The sequence below is a fragment of the Rhea americana genome, unplaced genomic scaffold (genome assembly GCF_003343005.1).
Source record: "Rhea americana isolate MKP2758 unplaced genomic scaffold, rheAme1 scaffold_22, whole genome shotgun sequence".
Classification (NCBI taxonomy): domain Eukaryota; kingdom Metazoa; phylum Chordata; class Aves; order Rheiformes; family Rheidae; genus Rhea; species Rhea americana.
Window position 1 is genome coordinate 5,765,612 of NW_028186329.1, and position 20,896 is coordinate 5,786,507.

The following is a 20,896-nucleotide window of genomic DNA, read 5'->3' on the forward strand; positions in this document are numbered from 1 at the left end:
GCAAGGAACAATAATTCATTACTAGATTTGTTACTTTTGACGATGGTGTTGTACTTAATAGTGTAAAAGATTACAACCTACTACGAACATCAGCCCCATTCTCACCTCTAAAAATGTTTAAGTTGAAAGTTTAAACAAATCATGTTTTACAGATGTCAGCTATCTATTACAAGGTTGTCATTAATATTATGTTCTTTATAATGCAGCCAGCTTCAAAGTGAAGTAATAGTAATGGTTACAAAGAGTTTCTTTAGTAACACAATAAAACAAGACAAACAAATGCAATATTTGCTGTGAAAAGGGAAACAAACTAGGAAAATATGATTTGCAAGCTTTCTAACTGGATTTGGAATAGAATAAAAACTTTGTAAAGTACTTGACCATGCAGTGTTCTTTAAAAGTAATCTCACGTGTTCCATTTAATCTGTATTGACAGTGTTGTTCATGCAAATCACAGTGCACAGTGAACAGCTGAAGGGGAATGGCTGACCAAACAGCTCATATTCCTGGTTCTGAAAAAACAATAGAATTAAATATAGTTTTGTATTTTTATTGAATGTGTGTCATATAGGAAAAAGGTTTCCTTTATTTCTCTTTTCCTTTCCAATGTAGATACCAAAAATTCCACTTATTTTTCAGTAGCTCATGGAAGTTCCCGTATAATTCAGGTAATACCCAAAAGTACTGYTCACATACAGGAGTGAGTACAGTGTAGAAGTCTGTTGTAAAAAAAAGGAAGAGAAAATCTACATGGGGATGCAGAGACAGTTTTGCCCAGAGTATCCAGCTAATTCTACAGGTATATGCAGCCAAGATCAGGGGAAAAAAAAGAAAAAGAAAAAAAAAATGAAGCAAACAACCCCAACCCCCAGCAAAATAAAATGAAATACTGTTTAAATCCTTTATTTTTTGTTATTAATATTACTGTTTGTGTATTCCTCCTGCAGCTCTTGGCAAGACCCAAACATTAAATATTTGGAAAAACACTTGGTTCTTCCCACCTCGTCCCTGCCTTTTTTTAACCTCTGAAATCATTGAGCATTGTGGTGCTGACTGAAATCCTGTTTACTAATGCTGCTTTGTTACATGGGTGTTTTCATGTTTTTAAAGGAACTTTTTGTTCCTACAGAGCAAAGACTTCTTTTGTCATGCCACAGCCAAGTCAGCAAAGGTGCTGATAGCCCCCTGCAGTGAAGGAACATTAGGAGAGAGAAAAACTGGGAGAAACAGAGCAGGCTTCTCAACCATCAACATTTATTTAAATGTAATCATGAAATTTGGCTGTTCTTGAGGCCGTGTGATGTCTGCCCATTCTGCAGGGTGGGGCTGGAATTACTGCTGGCATGAATTTGTTTGGCCTTTTATTTTCATAACCCTTTAGAGCCATACGAGGGGAAAACAAGAGGCCACTTAAGTACRCTCAAGGGCTAAATGTTTGTCTGGCATGCTTGCATCATACAGGACTTGGAAGGACAGAGGAAATCCTCTGAGCTTAGGGTATGTGAAGTAAGCTGCCTATATGAATATGCAGGCAGAGAGCTGATAAGGATATAAGAAGGGAAAATACATTATGCAGGTACTGAGAGGGGTCAATATGTGTGAATCAGCTTTGGAGGAGAAAAGGGGTAGAAGATTAACCTCCAATGTCCTCCATTATTATGGCTTTAAATCCACTTATGACTTGAAGATTAATGGAGCTCTTCGTTTTGTGAGCCTTCACCTCCTGCAGGAAAGGGATGTGCCCTTTGATTTCATCCTGGTCTTCTGTTTTCAAAAGCCTCCTGTGGCCATGTTTCTTTCCCTACAGACTGGTTTCATTTGTAGCATCTTCTTGGCCCCTACGTTCCCAGAAACCTTGTTCTCCAGTSCCTACTCTCTCTCTTTGCAGCTCACCTTCCAGCCAGGTCTGTCTTGTTCCTCACTTCTGTTCAGGCTATAATAAAGTGGTGCAGCTGCTGCTCTTTCTTCTTAACAGGCAGATAGGGTGACAACCAGGGGATGGCTCCAAAAATGACTCCCATGTTATGTCTTCAACTCATTTGCTTCTTTGCCTCCAGCAGCAGCAGCAGAAAGTGAGTATAAAATCATGAGAAGGATGGAAAATCCTGGAGAMGCTGTGGGCTTTAGTGATATCTAATGGGGCTGAGAGAAATCTAGAAGGTGATTGTGGGGTTGCCAAGGAAGGAACCTTTGGTACCCTGAAAAGAAAGAAAGAAGCTGAGAAGCTCAAAAAGGTGGTAAGTAGGTCAGGTTCCACAGAGAAAGTTGTTATCAGGTCAGATAACCATGCCAGTAAAAGGAGTGGAGTGCAAACTGTAAGAGACTGAGCTTAGGATGAACTAGCAGAAATACCAAAGAAGGCCTGGAAGTGTTTTTTGTCACAGGAGCATGAGTGAATTGGGAGTTGAATAGGATGTTTCCAGTTAAAAGTTTTTGAGATGTGTAGAACAGTAAACAGATAGGCAGCTAGAAGCRTGGAGTATCGCTGACAAAGATGGATGGGTAGTGTAGTGTTTGGGAACAGTGAACATATGACTGAAGTAAATGTGTGCCTGAACAGGGAGGATGAAGTTACTGAACAATATGATCAACAGGTATGGTTAGGCAATGAAGACAGAAGTCAAAAAGCTGAAAACTGAAATGAGAGGGAAAGAAAAGCAAACTAAGGGAAGAAGTAAAGAGGGTGAAGAAGAAAGTTAGTACTGGGACCTAGTTCCTTTTACGAGATGCCRATGTGCCATAGGAGAATAAAACAGCATTAGAGAAGTCAAGTGTTACGAGGCTATAAGCAGTTCAAATGGAAAGTGGTATAGAAAAACTAAGAGGCAGAGGGAACACTTCTAAATGCAAAAGGAAAGAGGAGGGAGRTCAAAGAAAAGGAGGCAGTGAGTTAAACTTTTACTAATACAAAGGGACTGCTGATCTTGCAAAGTGGCTGCATCTGAAGTCTTACACTATGAAACTCCGTGCTTCTTGGGCTTTGATTGGTCTCTTTCAAAATGTGCTTTGACATTCTCAGGAAAGGCCTTAGTGGATGTTTTACATATTTGACATAGGTTTACTCTGATCCCTTGACAGACTGTATAGTGGGGGCCTTCAAGTGTTTTCAGACCCATACAAAGAGGAATCTCTGACTTTATTCACTCCTTGGTAGAGTGCAGAGAGATTTTAGATCCCATGTCACATTTAAAATATGCAGCTGTTGTTTTAGTGACATCTTGGCTTAGAGAGAAGTATGGGAGAAAAACTGGTCTAAGTGCAGTTCTCATCTTTTTTTGGCTGTAATAAAATTCTGGATCTTGCCTAAGTGTGATTTTTTAAGGAAGAATTGAAAATCTGTCCTTTAAGCTGACATTATTCCTGGCTCATTTACTTTCCAGTGCAGTTAATGGATGGAAAAAGAGTATAGGGAACTTGCAGTTGTTCTACTTGAAACCCCATTTTTAGGGATGCTATGGAAAAATTGGAAATAGTAGGCTGATGGGGCAAAATATCAAAAATCTTTTATTTGTAATTGCAAATAGAGAGGGTAGAGGTTTAAAGTCACTGAAGCTTAAATCCCTGTGAGGGCCACTTAGGAGGTATTACATGATTCATAGATTTCAGAGCCAGGAGGGATCAACAGATCATTAGTTTGACCTACTGTGCAACATGGGCCATAGTATTTCATCCAGCTGATTTGACAGCAAGCATAAAGCATCCCAATTTCAGATGGATTTGATTTGAAGACTTCAAAAGATGAAGAATTCAATGTATCAATTAATAATTTGTCTTCTGGTAGTTTGTACCGTGCTGTTTTAATTCTGTTGCTTTTATATTTTATAAGTCCAGTTTATACAGCTTCAACTTCTCTTTTTTTTTTCTTGTTATGTCTTTTCTGCAGTATTGGAATCCTTTGTGACCTATTATTTTCTCCACATGAAGGATGCTTATGATGTGATAGGTACGCGTAAGAAAAAGGATATGCAAAAAGGACATACTCTGTCAAGACAGAGTGGTAATATGAGACATTAGAAGAGTGGACATCTGTTCTCAAGAAAATTGCCTCGTTCTGAAGTATACTATGTGTAGTTAGGCCCTCATGCAGCGGAGTTGCAGTGKTAATGAATTTGAGGCAGCTTTGTCCCTAAGCTGACCTACTATTATTCCAGTTTGCATCTGTGTACTGATACTAGGAGGCTAGGGGCACAGTGTCTTAGAGAGCTCTCTTGCAGTTTTCTTAACTGAGTGGCAAAAAGATGGCGGGGTTGAGTAGGCTGCCCTGGAGACAAGATGATTCCAGTTTTTGGGACAGCTTTTGGCAACAGTGGCTGCATGTGTGGGATGCTATGAAAACGAGAGAGCGAGTGAAATGGCAGACGTGAGACTGCAGTGAGTCAGCCACTCCAAAGGAGTTGGAAGAAATGTATAGTCTGTATAGAGGAACATTGGACTGAACTGAAGGCCAAGGAGTTCTGATTTCTGCAAATCCAATTCATCTGATGTTCTTGGCAGTCTGTGTAAGGAAATTCACAGCAGAGAGCTCTAGTGTGCGAGGAGTGATGATTCTCAAGCTGCATTCTGGGAAGGTAGGCCAATAAATTTGGTTACCATGTATTGCAACAACAATCCAGGAGAGGGAGCATAAACTCGAGCAGTATCCAGGGCAATATAAATTGTCTCCTTTGTGGTGGAGTGAGCATTGTATGACTAATGGCTAAAGCGTGGACACCCATTCACAGGAAACATTTGTCTGTGAATGTCTCCCATAACTAATGATTTTACTTTGTTTGCCGAGACAAGGAAGTTCTATGGTTTAATTAAAATTCTTCTTCATGAAAGTCTTTTTCCAGAAAGTTGATCATCTCACAGTCTTCATGCTATGATTTGTTCGTCTGTTGCGTCTTCTGAATACTATGTCTGTTCTTTTCTAGCCAAGCACTAGAATTCTTTCCATCCCGTTATTACTTTTTGGAGTCCCAAAACTTGATCTCAGAACTTCTCTTATTAATGGTACTAGTTCAAAAGATTTTATATTTCTTCTAATTTGTGTTACTGACAAGTGATATCATTGCARTGTGTGAAGCTGTCAAAGATGCTGTAGGAGCATAACTGAATTTTAAATGTTTTGGGGAAAAGAAGCAGTAGGTATTTTCAGGTGATCATAACACTGAAATGTTGCTAACACTGTGTAACCTGCCAATATTCCAGCCTTGGAATGTGTGGTAGTATTTCACTGTGTGAAAAATTATTGTTGCTTCAGCTGCAGCCATATCCATCTCCCTGGGAAGACTTCCAGCTTCAAAGGGAAATCTGGTTGTACATGTTTGAACTGTGTTTTTAGCTGCAACATAATCTTTTCTGTTTTCTGGCTGTCCATTAGAAATGGTAATGAAAAAATGGCTCAAGGTTTATTCAGCCTCAGTGTAACCTTTCTCTTTCTCAGGAAATAAAAGTTCTTCAACTCCATTTTCAGCGGAGGATAATTCAGTTCCTGGCATCCTTTTAGAAGCTTTGAAGGTATGCTTTTTTGGAATGTCTGTGTAGGAATCTGCAGAGTAAAGGAACATTACCTACCAAGGCAAGGTCAAAAAATAAATACATTAATCCTTCAATTAATTGCTTTATAGCAACTGAATCATATTAAACATAAGTTCATTTTATGGCCTGAAGAGTCAGGTTTTCAAATCTTCAATTATCAAAGCATGTTGTAATTAAAAAATCTTACATGAATCTTACCTTACTATGTAGCACAGAACAGAAAAGAAGCATCAGTAATGGGGAAGCCATATTGCAAACACTTGTGAACTTTTGGAAAAGCAAGCTACAAAGTAAAAATAATGTATAATGAAATGGACTTCCCTCATTTATTTTTCTCTCCATGAACAAATGAGATACAGTAAACAATAAAAATAAAGAAATCCTAGGAACTGATGACCTCTTACCTTTACTCCATCTCAGCTGCTTTTTAAGGCATTTTTCATATTCTTAGTTTGTTTATTGTTCCTCTGCTTCTTCCAAGTTGACCTTCAGATAGGATCCCACCCAGAGTTTTGCAAGATACAAAACAGGGCAACAGAAGCAAAAGAGTTACTAGCAGGCCTGGTGGTTATAAAAATGTTTACGAAGTAAGTTTATTATGACTGTTCCTCTCCTGCTTAAAGATAATTATTTTATTGATGCTTGTCTCAGACCTTTGGGAAGTTCTCAAATGCATGGATATTCTTGGATAAGTTTCTGTAAAAATAAACTCAATGATAGTAATATTATTTCATAAATTTTATCACTTCTCCTTTATTACCTTTCCTGATGTTCTAGGATGCCTTGTTTGGGCGATTGTTATTGATGAAATAATACGAAAAAATAAAAAAATGAGTAGACTACATTCTTCCCTGTGTAAATTCTCAGTCACTACATATGTACATGAAATGTAAATTACTTCATAATATAAAGCCTGTTCTAGGGAGCTTTTTGCTCGTTATATTATTTAGCTTGCCTTTAAAGGAGACACATAGTGGAAATCAATTGGCCTCTGACCTTTTCCTTRTTCTTCCTCAGGTAAAAATAATTCCTGTGTGCTTTGTTTATATTTTATCTAGTCAGCAAAGTTTAATGATGGAGTAATGAGAAGATACAAGCCAAAAGAGATTAAAGGTAAACTAGTATCATCTAATTTAAAGTAGCACAGAGATCTGAACATACAGCTGTAGCAACAGGCTATGTCATGCCAATATACAAGTAATATATAGAAGCAGTATAGTCATATTGGTGTATCACTGATTTGGGCAGTTTAGGTAGTTGAATACCACATGCATGGCATATGTAGTAAAATAAACATTTTTCAGAATTGTCCATTTTAGATGTATCAGACATCTAAATTTACACATAAATATACATATATAAAATGTTGGCCTGGAATTTAGCTGGAATGCTGTCACCTATTTCTAACACATTGTTGGTGTGAATAGATTTATTTTAAAATGTGTCATATTTTATATTCATATTAACTTATTCAAAAATTATTCTGTTACTGCCTTTTCTTGTAAGAATTCCATCACCTTGATGTGAAATATTTTTGTTTAGGATTTAGTTTTGTTTTTTAAATTGGATTTGAAGTAATATTTATTTTCTTCATTTCTAATGATGTTTATTAATGATGTAATGTTAATGATGTAATTCTGGTTTTTTAGAGGAAGAAACTGATTTTTTTTTTCCTTTTCCTAATAATCTTGTATTGCGAGTAATCCCTGTGCTGTTTCAAGACTTTTGAAATGTTATCTGGGACAGCTGAAGTAGAAGCAGCATTCTTACCTGTCTACCACTGATTTGGGTTCCAACCTAAAATCTTACAAGAGAAAAATATTTTTATCTCTTCCTAAGATACATAAGGCAATTTAAGCTTGTGTATAAGTATTTGCAAGATGGAAGCATATTTTCATTTTTGATTGTATTTTTTCTCTTAGATCTATGAAGCAAAGAGCAACTTTAATCTTAGTATTTCCTGCCTTTTGACACCGTAACTCTAATATTCTCTTCTAATGCAGTTATCATTTTCCTAACGTGTATAGCTCCGTAACTAAAATTGTTCATGACCTAARTATTTTATCATTTATATAATGATATGTTGACATAAATATGGTAAATAATTTGCAGTGTGCTAAATTAAGTAATTATTAATGATCATTTTAAAAATCAATTACATTTGGCCATTCAGAATATCAGTGTCTTTGTATGTCAGCCTTGAAATTCCAGGCTTCTTCAAGGCAATTTAACATGCTCTGACATCTCTGTGGTGTCTTCTTGTGAGCAACTTGACTATCACCCCTTCAGCAGTTGTTTCGAAACTTTAATTCAGTCAGCTTAGCAGAGGCATACACTGCAAATGGTGCTGGTAGTGGACTATCAATTGCTGCCTATCATTGGCAAAGTGCAGTACAATTCTGCTTACCAAATTACGGTTTACCAACTAAAATGTAGGTCATGAATTTCCACAGCAAGAACTTAGTACATAACTGATACTAGAGTTTGTTTGCAGTAAATCTTTGTTGCTTAGCAGACTATAAGACACTGTTCCTGCCAAGACTCAAAGCAGATTGTGCCTCTTATGTATTTGCAGTTTTTCGGTAACTGAGGACTAATTTTCTTTTTTTTTTTTTTAGTGTAGAAAGGGATAAAATGAAAGCAGTGCACTGTGGATTTGCACTCGTCACTGCCAGGAAAACACCTACTGTGCAAATACTAGAGCCTGAGGTGGTTTCTTGCAGCAGTTATTTATTTTTGCAGCAATATTTTCTATGGAAAATATTAAGATTGCAAGAGTTATATTTGGGGAAATTTCAGACATTGAAATAATCTGGCCAAAAATGTGAAATTTAAGTTAGAACAGTGYTTATGTAGGAGACGGTGTTAGGGTTCGTTATGCCCTTAACCTTTGCTGTTGGCTTGGCTTTCTGAGGAGCCTCCCGTCCCTTTGCCTCTGGTCAGGAGAAGTCCCTGCCAGGCATGGACACAGGCCCACTGCTGGGGACTCTTCCAGCTGAGCGGCTCTCGCCTGCGGGCGCAAAGGCGACCGAATCGATCCTTCGTTCCCACTTTCACTGTTCCTGTGGCAGAAAAGGTACGTTTTGTCCACAGCTGGGACGTGAAGGCACCTCACTGGTTTTGAGGACGCTTAGGGTCCCGCCGGCAGGGGAGAGCCCCGAGGCCGGTGTCGTGGCTGCGGGGCCCCCTCGGGCTGAGAGGCAGAGGAGCGCGCGCGCGCGCTACTGCTGCGGCTTCGTCCCACCGCCGCCTCCTGAGAGGGCTCCCGGCTGCCGCCCTGGCGACCCTTCTTATTGGCCGAGTCTGACCGCAGCTCCTCCCCCCTTTCTGTTGCGAGCATTGCAGCTGGCCAATCAGTGCGCGAGGAGCCTGCAAAATTTGCATTTGTTGACGGGTTGCTGGGCAACGCTGCGGCTCAAAAGGGAAGGTGCCATTGCCATGGCGCCAGAGAACGCGCGCTCTGCCCAGGCTGGCGGGGAGCCGCCAAGGTCCTCGCCTCTGCTCGGCCACCGCCCCCGGGGGCTCGGCCCGCGGGGACTAAGCGCTGGTTGGAAGGGTAAGACCAGAAAAAGCTCTACCTACAGGATGGGGGGAGAATCTGTTCCATGTGTATTCGCCTAACTTTGCTCTTTGATCTTTTTATAAAGGGAAAGCCAACTCAAAACGCAACATCAGAAACACCAAGATCTCGAGGCAAATAGGGATTTCATCTGTTCCTTGAAGCAAAGGTAATATCTAGGAAAATAGTGATGTGCTTGCCCCTTCTCCATCTCTAAACATTGAATCTGAATCATTCTATGCACCTCGTCACAGTGCAAAGATAGAAGAAATTGCTGGGTTAAAGAGGCATTGTGATTTTTCTTCAGGCCAGAAGTCAAAGAAACTCTACTGCCAAGTCAACGGGCATGGGCAATTGGAAGCACTTGAGTTCAAATTCTAGTTTTTGTAGTGTGCTCTTGGGTAAATCACATTATCTATCAGAACCTTGATTTCCTTTTGAAACTCAACTGATAATATTGATAACACTCTCAAACCAAGATAATACAAAGRTTAAATAATTAAATCCTCTTAATCTTGTCCTCTTCTTACTACACCAGTATCTGAGCAGTAAGGTCTGCAAAAGACAAGATTCCAGTAGATCTCATGGGCCCAATTACCCCGTATCACAGAAAGAACCTCAGTCAGTTCTTATCCTGGAAAATACATGAAGCTCAGGCRCAACAAGGTTTACTATAAAAAACAGAAATTTCTTACTTGGAAAGCACAAGTGAAACAGAAAGTTTTAATTTCCAAGCAGTTTAGCTTGAAGCTGATATAGACAACATTGCATCTCAAGATACTCAGTGAAATGATTGTTCAAATTATAGATTAACATAATTGACTTCATTACTATTTTTTTAAATTTAAATGGATTTTTCCATTTACTGGATTTCCAAGGACATTGATCTACAATACCAAGCACTGGTTTCTAACCAGATGCCCAGACATACGTTTTTAACGTGTTTTTCCATTTAACCCACAACCTTTGTAGCTATTTCAGGCTTCTGCACCATATTTTTTTTTTCCATTGGCTTATGCAATTTGATAAGATCCCGGTATCTAAAGAATTATAAAACAGGAAACAAGACAATGTAAACAGGTACACAAATAACAGTTGTGAGTGTAAATTGGGAAAAGACCACCATTAAGTGTAACAAATTATCAAATCACCAGAGCACAATGATGCTAATTAAGATTTGATGAAGTTTATMAGCCGTGGCTTCTCACACTGGATAAAAAGTACTGACCACCTAATCTGAAGGAGAAAAACAATAATGTAGAAGAATCATGTTTTTATCATCAGCAAGACTCTTTATAAGTAAAGGTTCTCCTCAGCCTTGTGCTATAATTCCGCAGACTGCATGCTGGATCTGATGAATATTTTGATATTCTTCTAGAGCACTGCTTTTGTAATACAGATGTAGTAGGTGGCCATTTTCCTTTAGTGTCACTTTAATATGAATGTTCATGAAAGATATGAAAATGAATATTTAATGATTTCTTGTTAGGAATGATCAACATTTGACAAAACAAATAGGACATCCTTAGTTTTGTCGTTTTAGCCATTTTCCACTTTGGATAATTTCATGTACTTGACTAGATTCCACTGTCACTTCTGTATTCATCTTTGCTTTCTGCTCATTATTGTTTTGTTTTCCTATTATTTTTAATAACTACTTTATCTTACTGAGCTTAGGAATTCCCGTGGTAGATAACTTTATCTAGCTGAATATCCTGTTCATACCAAAGGTACTGAAAAAACTTATTTATGTAGTCATCTGGCAGCAGAAGCAGTTTATTGCAAAATGATTAGTGTTGATTCATGCTGTAAAAGATGATAACATTTATCCCTTCTGATTATTTTTATCCTATGTAATGTAACTGTGGTAATTCAGGTTATTGAGAAAGGTTCTTCAGTGAATCTCTCTAACTGATTCATTTCAGCCTCTCAGCAGATGAAAAATTGTTATTGTTCTGTTGATTTTCACTATCTTGTGATACTTTATACAAGCTGAGGTGCCTATTTTCTGTATCTTGAATGAAGTAGACTTCTATCTGATTACACATTTATTTATCCATCTGTTTTTTTCTTCTTTAAGTGATAGCTCTCCTTTCCTGAAATTATTTCCCCAATTGCCCACTGTGCAAACACACTTACGCTCAAGTCACAGACATTCCCAGTCTAATTCTGCACACATCAGTCCCAGAAATGGAAATGTTGAACAGAGATACCTGAACTAGGAAATACATGTGGTTCACTTTCAGCTATGTATAATGGTTTGCTTTGGCTGCTTACTCTCACACTCCTGTGCTGCAGACAGGATAAACATGMCCAATCTATTTATTACTTGATACATATCTGATATGCTTTCAACAACTCAGATAGTAATCAATATTGCAGATCACAGAATCACAGATCTGCTAGAGCAATTGACTTTGAGAATATGATGCTTGATATCCCAATTCAGGAATTTATCCATGCTGATATATTTCTGTCTTCTCATTTTTGCCCAAGACTAAGTAGGCTTTTGCTAGAAGAGGAATGTTATTGATTTAAAAAATGAGACAAGGACATCAAGTAATTGCATCTGAGTAAAAACAAGGTAATCTTCATTCTGAAAAATTACAGTGCATTGCTAAGTAAAATGTATATACCTTCTGTAAAGAACTGTTTGTAAATAGGTGCAAGGATAATTACATGGCATCTTTCAGTGATGAAACTTGGGAATTCAGGAGTCAGCTGAGCAGTTTTCTTTACTCCCTCATATACATGGAAAAAATAGAAAAAATGGCATTTTTCTTTACTTATGCAAAGCAAGAACCTTATTTCTAGAATGTAAATGAAAATTTAGAAATTCTAGAATGAAAATTGAAGAGATCTTGTCTAGAATCTTTAAATTAGTGAACAATTACACATGAAAATGTGTATGTGTTTTCATGTAAACATGAAAATATTTRATGTTTTACCTATATCTTAACTGATGATAGTTATAGTTCCCTCAGATAGGGTTAAGTTTTCTTTCAGATCAAAGGAATTCTTTCTTACATTTGGGCAAAGGAGGTCAAAGTAGTGAACAGCACTGCTGGTTCACTAAAACCTGTCTCCAGCTTTCTCTGGTAAATATCATCATGAACTTAAGTGTACTGTCTAATTATAYGTGCATTTGCCTCAAAAAACAGATATACAGTAACGTACATTGGCTTTAGTGAATTTTGGGTTGGCCCCATACAGTTTTAGATAGGAGGTGACTCAGATCCAAAGATAGACATAGGCACTTAAAGTAGGTGAGAGGAAGATTACAAGAACCTTTAACTAGATTGCTTATCCYATTATAAACCTTTTAAGAAGTTCATCATAAAAAATCATATAGAAGCCTCAGGGCTATGGATTTTGCTTTACTTGCTTTCTAGTGAGCCTTTGCACACGCACACACATACTTGTTTTCTCTCTTACTCTTTTGTAACTGATGCAGGTGCATTTTTGAAGAAAATTTTAGTTTTGACAAACAGCTACCAGTGGGAAAAACACTTGTTAGAAAATTCCCAGTCTATTCTATCAGGAAACAATGAGTTTTTAACCTGGTATGTTTTATTTTCAAGTATGCTTGCCTTGTCCTCAGCTGACTGCATCCATGTTTAAGGAAGGTGTAACCACCAGCCTCTAGACTGCAGATGAATACGTATTGGGGAGATGCTATACATGCAACTGATTCCCTGATGGAGCAAGCTTCACACTTGGACATTTCTCAGTGCACGTTACTCATATCTATGCCAGGCTGCTATGATGTTAAAGTTTAGAGACTTACAGGGCCTCGCAGTTGCTGGAAGTGGGTGTGCATGCTAGTATTTGTGTGTTTTGTGGTTGCAAAATGTTTTTTGAGATAGGAGGTGCTTATAGAATCATAGAATCAGTAATGTTGGAAGGGACCTCTGGAGATCATCTAGGCCAATCTCCCTGCTCAGCAGGGTCACCTAGAGCATGGTAGACAGGGTTGCATCCAGGCGGGCCTTGAATATCTCCAGAGAAGGAGACTCCATAACCTCTCTGGGCAGCCTGGTCCAGTGCTCCATCACTCTCACAGAGAAGAAATTCCCCCTCACAGTCAGGCGGAACTTCCTGTGCTTCAGTTTCTGCCCATTGCCTCTTGTCTTGTCACATGGAACAACTGAAAAGAGTTTGTCCCCATCCCCTTGACACCCTCCCTTCAGGTACTTGTACACATTGATAAGATCCCCCCTCAGTCTTCTCTTCCCCAGGCTAAACAGGCCCAGCTCTCGCAGCCGTCCCTTGTAGGGCAGATGCTCCAGCCCCTTAATCATCTTCAGAGCCCTACACTGGACTCTCTGCAGCAGCTCCATGGCTCTCTTGGACTGGGGAGCCCAGAACTGGACACAGTACTCGAGATGAGGCCTCAGCAGGGCTGAAGAAAACAGCAGGATCACCTCCCTCCACCTGCTGGCAACACTCTTCCTAATGCACCCCAGGATGCCATTGGCCTTCTCGGCCACAAGGGCACATTGCTGGCTCATGGTCAACTTGTCATCCACCAGCACTCCTAGGTCCTTCTCTGCAGAGCTGCTCGCCGGCAGGTCAGCCSCCAGCYTRTACTGGTGCCCATGGTCTTGTTCAGCTCTGACAAGATAAAGCAAACTGACATAGAAACCTATRGATTTCCTACATCTCAGTGATCTTTGTTAAGATGTAATCAAGTAATAATTCATTTCACATCACTAAAGGAGAAAAACAGTCTCTAACACTAATCAGAGGAGACTTCTCCAGCCAGGAGCTTTGGAGGAAATGCAATACTGAGCTGGAAAGATGAGAGGATTTTAATATGTGTTTAATTTGCTAAAAATATTGTTGGAAATATAACATTATTTTTTTTCTTTTATCTTTCAGTGAAAAGCAGATCCAGCAGTAAGATACTGCAAATTGTCCAATATTTTTGTTCAATTTATGATTATTTTGTCTTAACAGACTTCCAAAAAGATTTATAATTGAGCAATTCAAAACAACATTTAGCACATGAAAAAATACTGCTTGAGATATTCATTTAGTTTCATTTGATTTCCCTTAAAGAATTATGGGAAGCCTCATAGAAAACATTTTTATTTGGAAACAGAGTCTGAAGCAAGGCTCTTTGGCACTCAAAACAAGATCCAAGTTTGGTCCCTTCTGACATCTCTTTCATATGAAAACATAACAAAAATCCTTTTATAAAGTTACAGATCAGCCTTTGAAAACTCTATGACCAGACTGATTTAGTACTGGGGCACTCAGCAGGACATCAGAAAATTTATATTCATTTATTTTTCTTCCTGAGTAGGTGCACTACGTTGAGCAGTCACTTCATCTCTCTCTTCTGTTTTCTTTTTCTCTCTACCTGCTATCTTTTTCATCCTCTTAGATTGAGTTATTCTCCTTTTTATTTTCATATAGTCTAGTCCAGACTGAAAAATTAGGATCTCTAGTTACTATCATAGTACAATTAATTGTTTCTTATTGTTTCTCATTTAAAATTATTTGATACATTTTTAATTTCTGCAACAATGAAATTAGGTGTTACAAGTGAAATAACTTTTTTTCAGAATGTTTGTGAATGTGGTTCGGTTTAAATGAGTCACCTTTATGAACTGATCCCCATAGCAGTAACTGTGATGTTAGAGATGCAGAACTGATGACTTCAAGCACTGGGTAATGGAGAGACAGATTGAGAAGATAAGCTCAAATGTAGTGTTGGAGGTATTTATACCCACTGTCTTACAGCGCAGTGGGTATAAATAAGGGCTTGCATATCCAGGAACTCTTGAATTCAAGCTACTGAATTAACCAATATCTCTTTTGTAAACTAGTATTAATTTATTCATTTATAACACAACAGACAGATCTGTAGCTGGACTTTTCACCAGGCTGTTGTATTTGGGTGCCACCATTTTGGAGCCATACATTCCCCCTTCATTTAATGCGTCTTTGTTGCCTGTCATATATTCTCCTAGGAGAGCAACCTGCACAGACTTTCCCATACCTCTGTTATGAGACTGCTGATTTTGTAAGCGCTCTGCAAGTATAGATGACCTCTTCAAAGAGCCTCCTGGAGGTAAGCTACTGCCATCTCAAGCAAGTACATTTTATAAATCTCTTTCATAGCTTTACCAAGCACTGTTTTAAAAATAGTAAATGAAGCGAGTTTTCCCACTATTTATATTACTGTACTTATGGTCCTTTCTTCTAAGCCCAGACATGAAAATTGGCTTTTGCCTTTACAGATAGTCAAGGATATGCAAGGGCTGTTTCTTTGAGATGTATAAGCTTGAAAGCTCTATGACCTGTGTTTTTAGTTCTGTGTTTGTTGCAAGGGTTTATCCTGTGCCTTTCTGTGGAGGTAAGGGGGAACAGAGAACATAACCCAGCCATGTATTTAAAATGGTGTTTACAGTCTGAAACAGCTGCAAATGGAGATGCTGTGATGTAAGTCAACATGCATAAGCTGTATATAAACAAGTTCCCCAGATTTTCACAACTAATTCTGTATTTTGCCCACTGAATAAGCATGTTTGTGTTCTGACAGAAGGAGGCTTCATGTGATATGTTCTTCCACAAGGTAAACTCTGTCTTTTTCAGTCAAGAAATCTCCATGTGGAATTCTAGCTAAGTCAAAAGCAGTAATGTTGGAGATTTGTTGGAAACAGCCAGTTTAATCCCCCAGCTAGAGCAAGTRTGTTTTTTTCAATTCAGTCAAGGAATTCACGCTTGTAAAATGACCTGATAATGGGTTTTGGGGAATTGTTTACATGAGAGAATCAAGAGAGATGAGAAACAGAAAGGGTCACTCTTCAGGAAGGACTGCATACAGGAAATAGGAAACGTGTGTGTCAGCTCTGTTTCCAAGTTCTGACGTTGACATGAAAGAAGACACAAGGCTGTTTGAGGGAAGAAACTTGCATGTATAGGTTGAATCACACATGGCAGCTAAGAGAAGACAGTGTTACTTAAGCCTAGGTAATAATGCTGCTGTTAAAATTTTTGGATGGGATAAGCTTAAAAACAAAGTTTGCAAGAGTTCATATTCTCCCTTCAAGACAGGCAGATAAGAGAAGTATTGACCTATTCACCATGTTCTGATTCTGTTCTGCTTTGGGTACAGTGAAACTTTCAACCTGATGCTGAACAAGCTATTGTATTTCTGTTGCTTTACATTAAATTGAATCTGTTATTTGTAAATGCCTTGTCATTGCAATTCATGAGATATTTTTTTAAGTATCGCAGAGGAACTGCAGAGGAGAGGAATATTTCCCAGCATTATATACTTTATATMTACAATTATATACATTACATATACAATGACCAACTCTATCTTCTCACTTTATTAAATAACATGTAACATTTTTAAAAGAAAAAAATGACAAAGTTTTATAATGTTTTTAAAAGAAATGTTAAATCCCAATCTTGACTTATTTCTGTGKCTTTATCACTGAATTTGAGAAAAGAAGGTTTGAATTGCTCATATGCATTTCCGTTTCACACTGAATTTATAGGAACATTCCAAATAATAACGGTCAACTTGGCAAGAATAAATGTAGACCAAATGGTGTAATCCCCACAAGGAAGCATAATTCTGTTATGAAGTATTTACAACAGCAAGCTTGGAAATCCAACAATAGGTTATATTGTTAATAGGTTGTTTATAGCATCTTTTAATGACTGATTCATTCTTAATGGTAACAGATTTAGTCACCTAACATTCTTCATTTGGCAGTCATTTTCTCATCCACTGTTGCTTTAAAAATCATCTCAGGTGACAGAAAGTATCTTTCTGACATAAATGAGTAGATAGGACATGTAGTTAGGACTGCAGCCTTGCAAAGTTCAGAAGTTCCCTGAAATGTAATTGAACTTTTTGATGCTCCTTTCCTGTGACCCTCCAATAACCCTTATCTCCTCTCTCCTTGTGACCCTTTAATGTTTCCCTGGCTCTCCATTCCCTTCATCTTCCTAAAGAGCTTGGCTACTTCCCAACTTGAATTCATCTGATAGGCCATCCTCCTTGGAAATTTTCCCAGTCTTTGAAAGGGCCTTGCAGTAGAGCAGCTTCTCTGCTAGTTTGCAAATGAATTTAAATTTTGCATACTATTGAACCGCATACCTAACTGCATCAACATATACTACCTAGCTGGGACTGGCAAAGTCATGCAGTAGCAATTTGTGGTGCAAAGCGATCAGTCTTTTGTGAAGTCAAGGTCAGAAAGTTTTGACTTTCTGAAATAAGGAAAAGGCTTTTGGATTTGTTGTATGAATAGCTTTTCTGGTATTTTATACTCAGAAAAGAATAAAAAGGTGTTGCATTAAGGGGACTTCACTGGTAGGGGCAAAAATTAATTCTTTAAAATGGGACAGCACCACTGTGGAGCCATTATTAATTGCTACTGTCCACACTGTTTGTAACCTTTGTTTCTTTGATTGTTAGTTTTAGTATGGTTTCCACTGGGTGTTTCACAATTATACACTGTGCAGTTATTGGACAAAAAAGTTTTTTGATATCCTAGTTAAAAATTTCAATGCTAAAGTTTTGTGTACCCTCTAACCAACAGTACGTGAATATCCAGTACCTTCAGAAATGAGAGAAGGTTACAACCTTGTCCTTTACAAGGCAAGGTAATGTAATAGAATTATGTTCTGTGGTTATGTAATAGAATTTTAGAGGAGGTGTTAAGTGCTAGGAATTATACTATCCCTCAGTAATTTTACCACCTAGCTGCAAAATACTCTTTCACAAAGATTTGTTCAAGTGCAAATCACAGACTGGCTGTGATGTTCTTTGTATCTTCCAATTTGCACACAAACAAATCCGAGTTTCACAGGAGATTTTGTAAAATGGGAAAGTGTCACAAATGTCCCAGGAATATGCAACCACGTGAATGTTTAAGCCAGAAATGTGAGTGCAGCAAACTAAACAGCTTATAGGACAGGCAGCAGGATGACTATCATGTGAACCTGGTGATAACCCTTTCTTTCACTGTGATCACCTAGCATTTCTAATGAGAGAACAGAACCAGCTCAAGGTTTCTCAGTGGCATAGGCAAAGTTTAAGTGTGTTGTCTTACGGATAATGACAAAATTGTATCTTCACCCTTGGATGTAGTAAAATTCAACATGTGGTTGTAGTTAAGCGGGTTCAGACAGGAGGGCTAAGAGAGAAATGGCTGATGAGTGGGAGCGAAGAGTCCCATGGTGACTCAATGAAAGAGCAGTGAGGAGGTTCAGGGAAGATGCAGGTTGATCAGTGGCAATGGAGAAAGTGACCTGCGATGGATCAGTGGGATTTCTGGGAAGGTGAGTTTGGGAGTTGAGAAACCACCAAAAGTTTGGAAGGGTTGAGTTAAAGTTTGGGATTTTTGGTAAGGGCAGGGGATTCTTACATCAAAGAAATAAATACCTGCCGCTCCAAAGTAGTGGCTGTTACACCTTGTCCCTGTCTTTCGTGGCAAAATATGCAGCAATCAGCTGTTTCTTATAGATAAACGGAGGTGACCTTGCTGTCTTTTGCAGCCGCCTGCCTATGCAACCACTCATGTCTAAAGCTAGCCTGCTAGTCATTTTGTATACTTGTAAGACAATAACCCGTACCCTAAAAAGACTACAGTCTAAACTTTATTTTCTACTGCTTGGAGGACCAGCACAAAGCCTGATCTTTGTGATAAAGGAGCATGTAAGTGATACAACACAAACTTGTTCATATATAGGGACAGATTGCAAATTGCAAAACTGAAATGCTTGAAGGAAATAGGGACTGCTTAAACACATTGAGCAAAACATGTCCCATGACTCCTGTCTGAAGTGCTTCTATTTTGATTTGCTTTTTTAGTAATTTTTTCTAAGTCACCACAAAGGGACCTTCTCCAGAATGCCAAGCATGAAGGTATAAGTCCTTAGAAAACCTATAAGTAAAAATTCTCCGAGCTTGACTTAACAAATAGGGAAAGCTATGACTAAGACAATGGTTTTACAAAAAAGAAAAGGCTCCTAATTTTATCAATATTTATTGTGTATTCACATAGCTCTCTGTCTTTAATAGAACTTATCTGCAAAATATGCATATATGTCAATACACTAGGTCCATAGGAATCAGAGAAAGTCCGGAGATCAGACACTCGCTAACAACAGAATTCTTGAAGACAATTAGGCATTAAAAGGTCATTGTCACATGTTGATCCCAAGCCAGATTCTAGATGCACTAGGAAGGAGAAATGTCTTCTAGTTTTGGCAGAGGCATAAGAATCAGAGGTGGATTTATTTTTAACAGTCTAACCATATGCAGCAAGATTTTGAATAAGTTGCTTTCATTTGTTGAGCAGAGTATTTATTTCACATCTGTGTTCTACAGTACAACTCACGTTCGTAAAAAGCTGTGAGGTCCTCTAGTTGTAAACACCATGAAGGTACAAGGGTTTTTAATGTAGCAGAAATAGGATTGGTATGATTTGTTTTCAGTCTATTTATTTTAATAGCTTTAATGTTTGCTGCATAGATCTAATACAAGGAAACACTTGGTTCAAATCTTCCTCTTCAGCTTTGGGCAAGTCAATTATTTTCTGCTTACCAATTTCTCTTCTGTAGTTAGTCTTTGATGTTTTGCATATGTAAAGCAAATTAAGACTACCCAGATGCAAAACAAGATTGTCACTGAAAGTTGATTGGAGATTCAGAATCTGTGTTTGAAATTGGTAAGGGCAGAGAATAGTTCTCTTTTGGCCTAGAGATGTCTTTGAATTTACAGACACTGCAGTAGCAATTATAATTTAAGTGATTAAGATACCTGTTTGTTAGTTTTAAGTAGGATGCTAAAGATGTTGAGAGAGAAAGCTTTTAAAGTTTCCCTCAACTCTAAAAAATATCTATAAACACAGTATCTCATAGTTGTACAATTTTGGTCCTGTTTTTGCCATGCCTRTCCTTGGCACATCACATTTTGCTACATTTACAAGCAGAACTTGGTAAGTTACAGGTGGGACAAGGTTGGGTCAAGCTGTTTGTCTCTTCCTTTCTTATTCATCTTTTCCATCAATAAAGCACATCTTCAGTAATTATTGCTCAAGAATTTGGCCTCTGTTTGGAACACAGCTCCCAATTCATTTACTGGTAGGTGACTCAGGGAAGATTTTAGCCCACACTCCCAGAACTAGCTAGTCTGTGGTGTGCTAACACAAGTGAAAACTAACATTTACTTCTGTCCCTGAAAGTCTATTTTCGTAGTTGACAAACAGAAGAAAAAAAAAAACATTTTCAGAAACCTCACCTTACAAAATTGATTTCAGGACTGGAGATAAATTCTGAAATAGAAAGCACAACTTCATCAGGCCTTTGCATTTTTATTTGTATTGAAAATATTATGTAGGATTCAACTAAACAAAATATGAGGCAAGTCTTTATCGTGGACCCCGTGTAACTCCTTTAAGTATCCATGGAAGTCCTAATGGAAGTGATAGTGATTTACCTTATGTTGAGGATTATAGCAAATTTATCTTGCTGTTGCTCACTCATATCATATTATGATATGATATATCACTGCTAATTTGTTTCTATAATTTCATTATGAATTTAAAGTCCAACTCGGTATAGTTGCTCAAAATTTCAGTTGTATCTAGTCATTTACTTTTACATGTATTATGTTTGTTTCTTTTACACAGAATCAACTTCATGTGCCAGTAGCTTGTCTGGATTTTCAAATTTGTTACATCTGTGGTCATGAACTTGTCTTCCAGTAAACACTGAATCAGAAATGCTTGGAAGGAGGAGGTCATGGAGATAAAAAGTAATTCTCAGTAAGATATTTGTTTA

The 20,896-nt window shown here is 38.0% G+C and overlaps 1 protein-coding gene across 1 annotated transcript in view; it reads left to right on the forward strand.

The window, feature by feature from the left end:
• ZNF475 (zinc finger protein 475) overlaps positions 1-20,896 on the forward strand; it is a 62,429-nt gene that overhangs the window by 24,371 nt on the left and 17,162 nt on the right. Inside the window, exons 6-12 of the mRNA XM_085305407.1 lie at positions 5,426-5,499; positions 6,002-6,107; positions 6,579-6,633; positions 8,435-8,596; positions 9,168-9,248; positions 15,058-15,158; positions 20,746-20,870. Coding sequence (XP_085161533.1) covers positions 20,858-20,870 — 13 coding nt within the window. The 5' untranslated portion in view covers positions 5,426-5,499; positions 6,002-6,107; positions 6,579-6,633; ... (2 more) ...; positions 15,058-15,158; positions 20,746-20,857. The remainder of the gene's footprint in view (positions 1-5,425; positions 5,500-6,001; positions 6,108-6,578; positions 6,634-8,434; positions 8,597-9,167; positions 9,249-15,057; positions 15,159-20,745; positions 20,871-20,896) is intronic.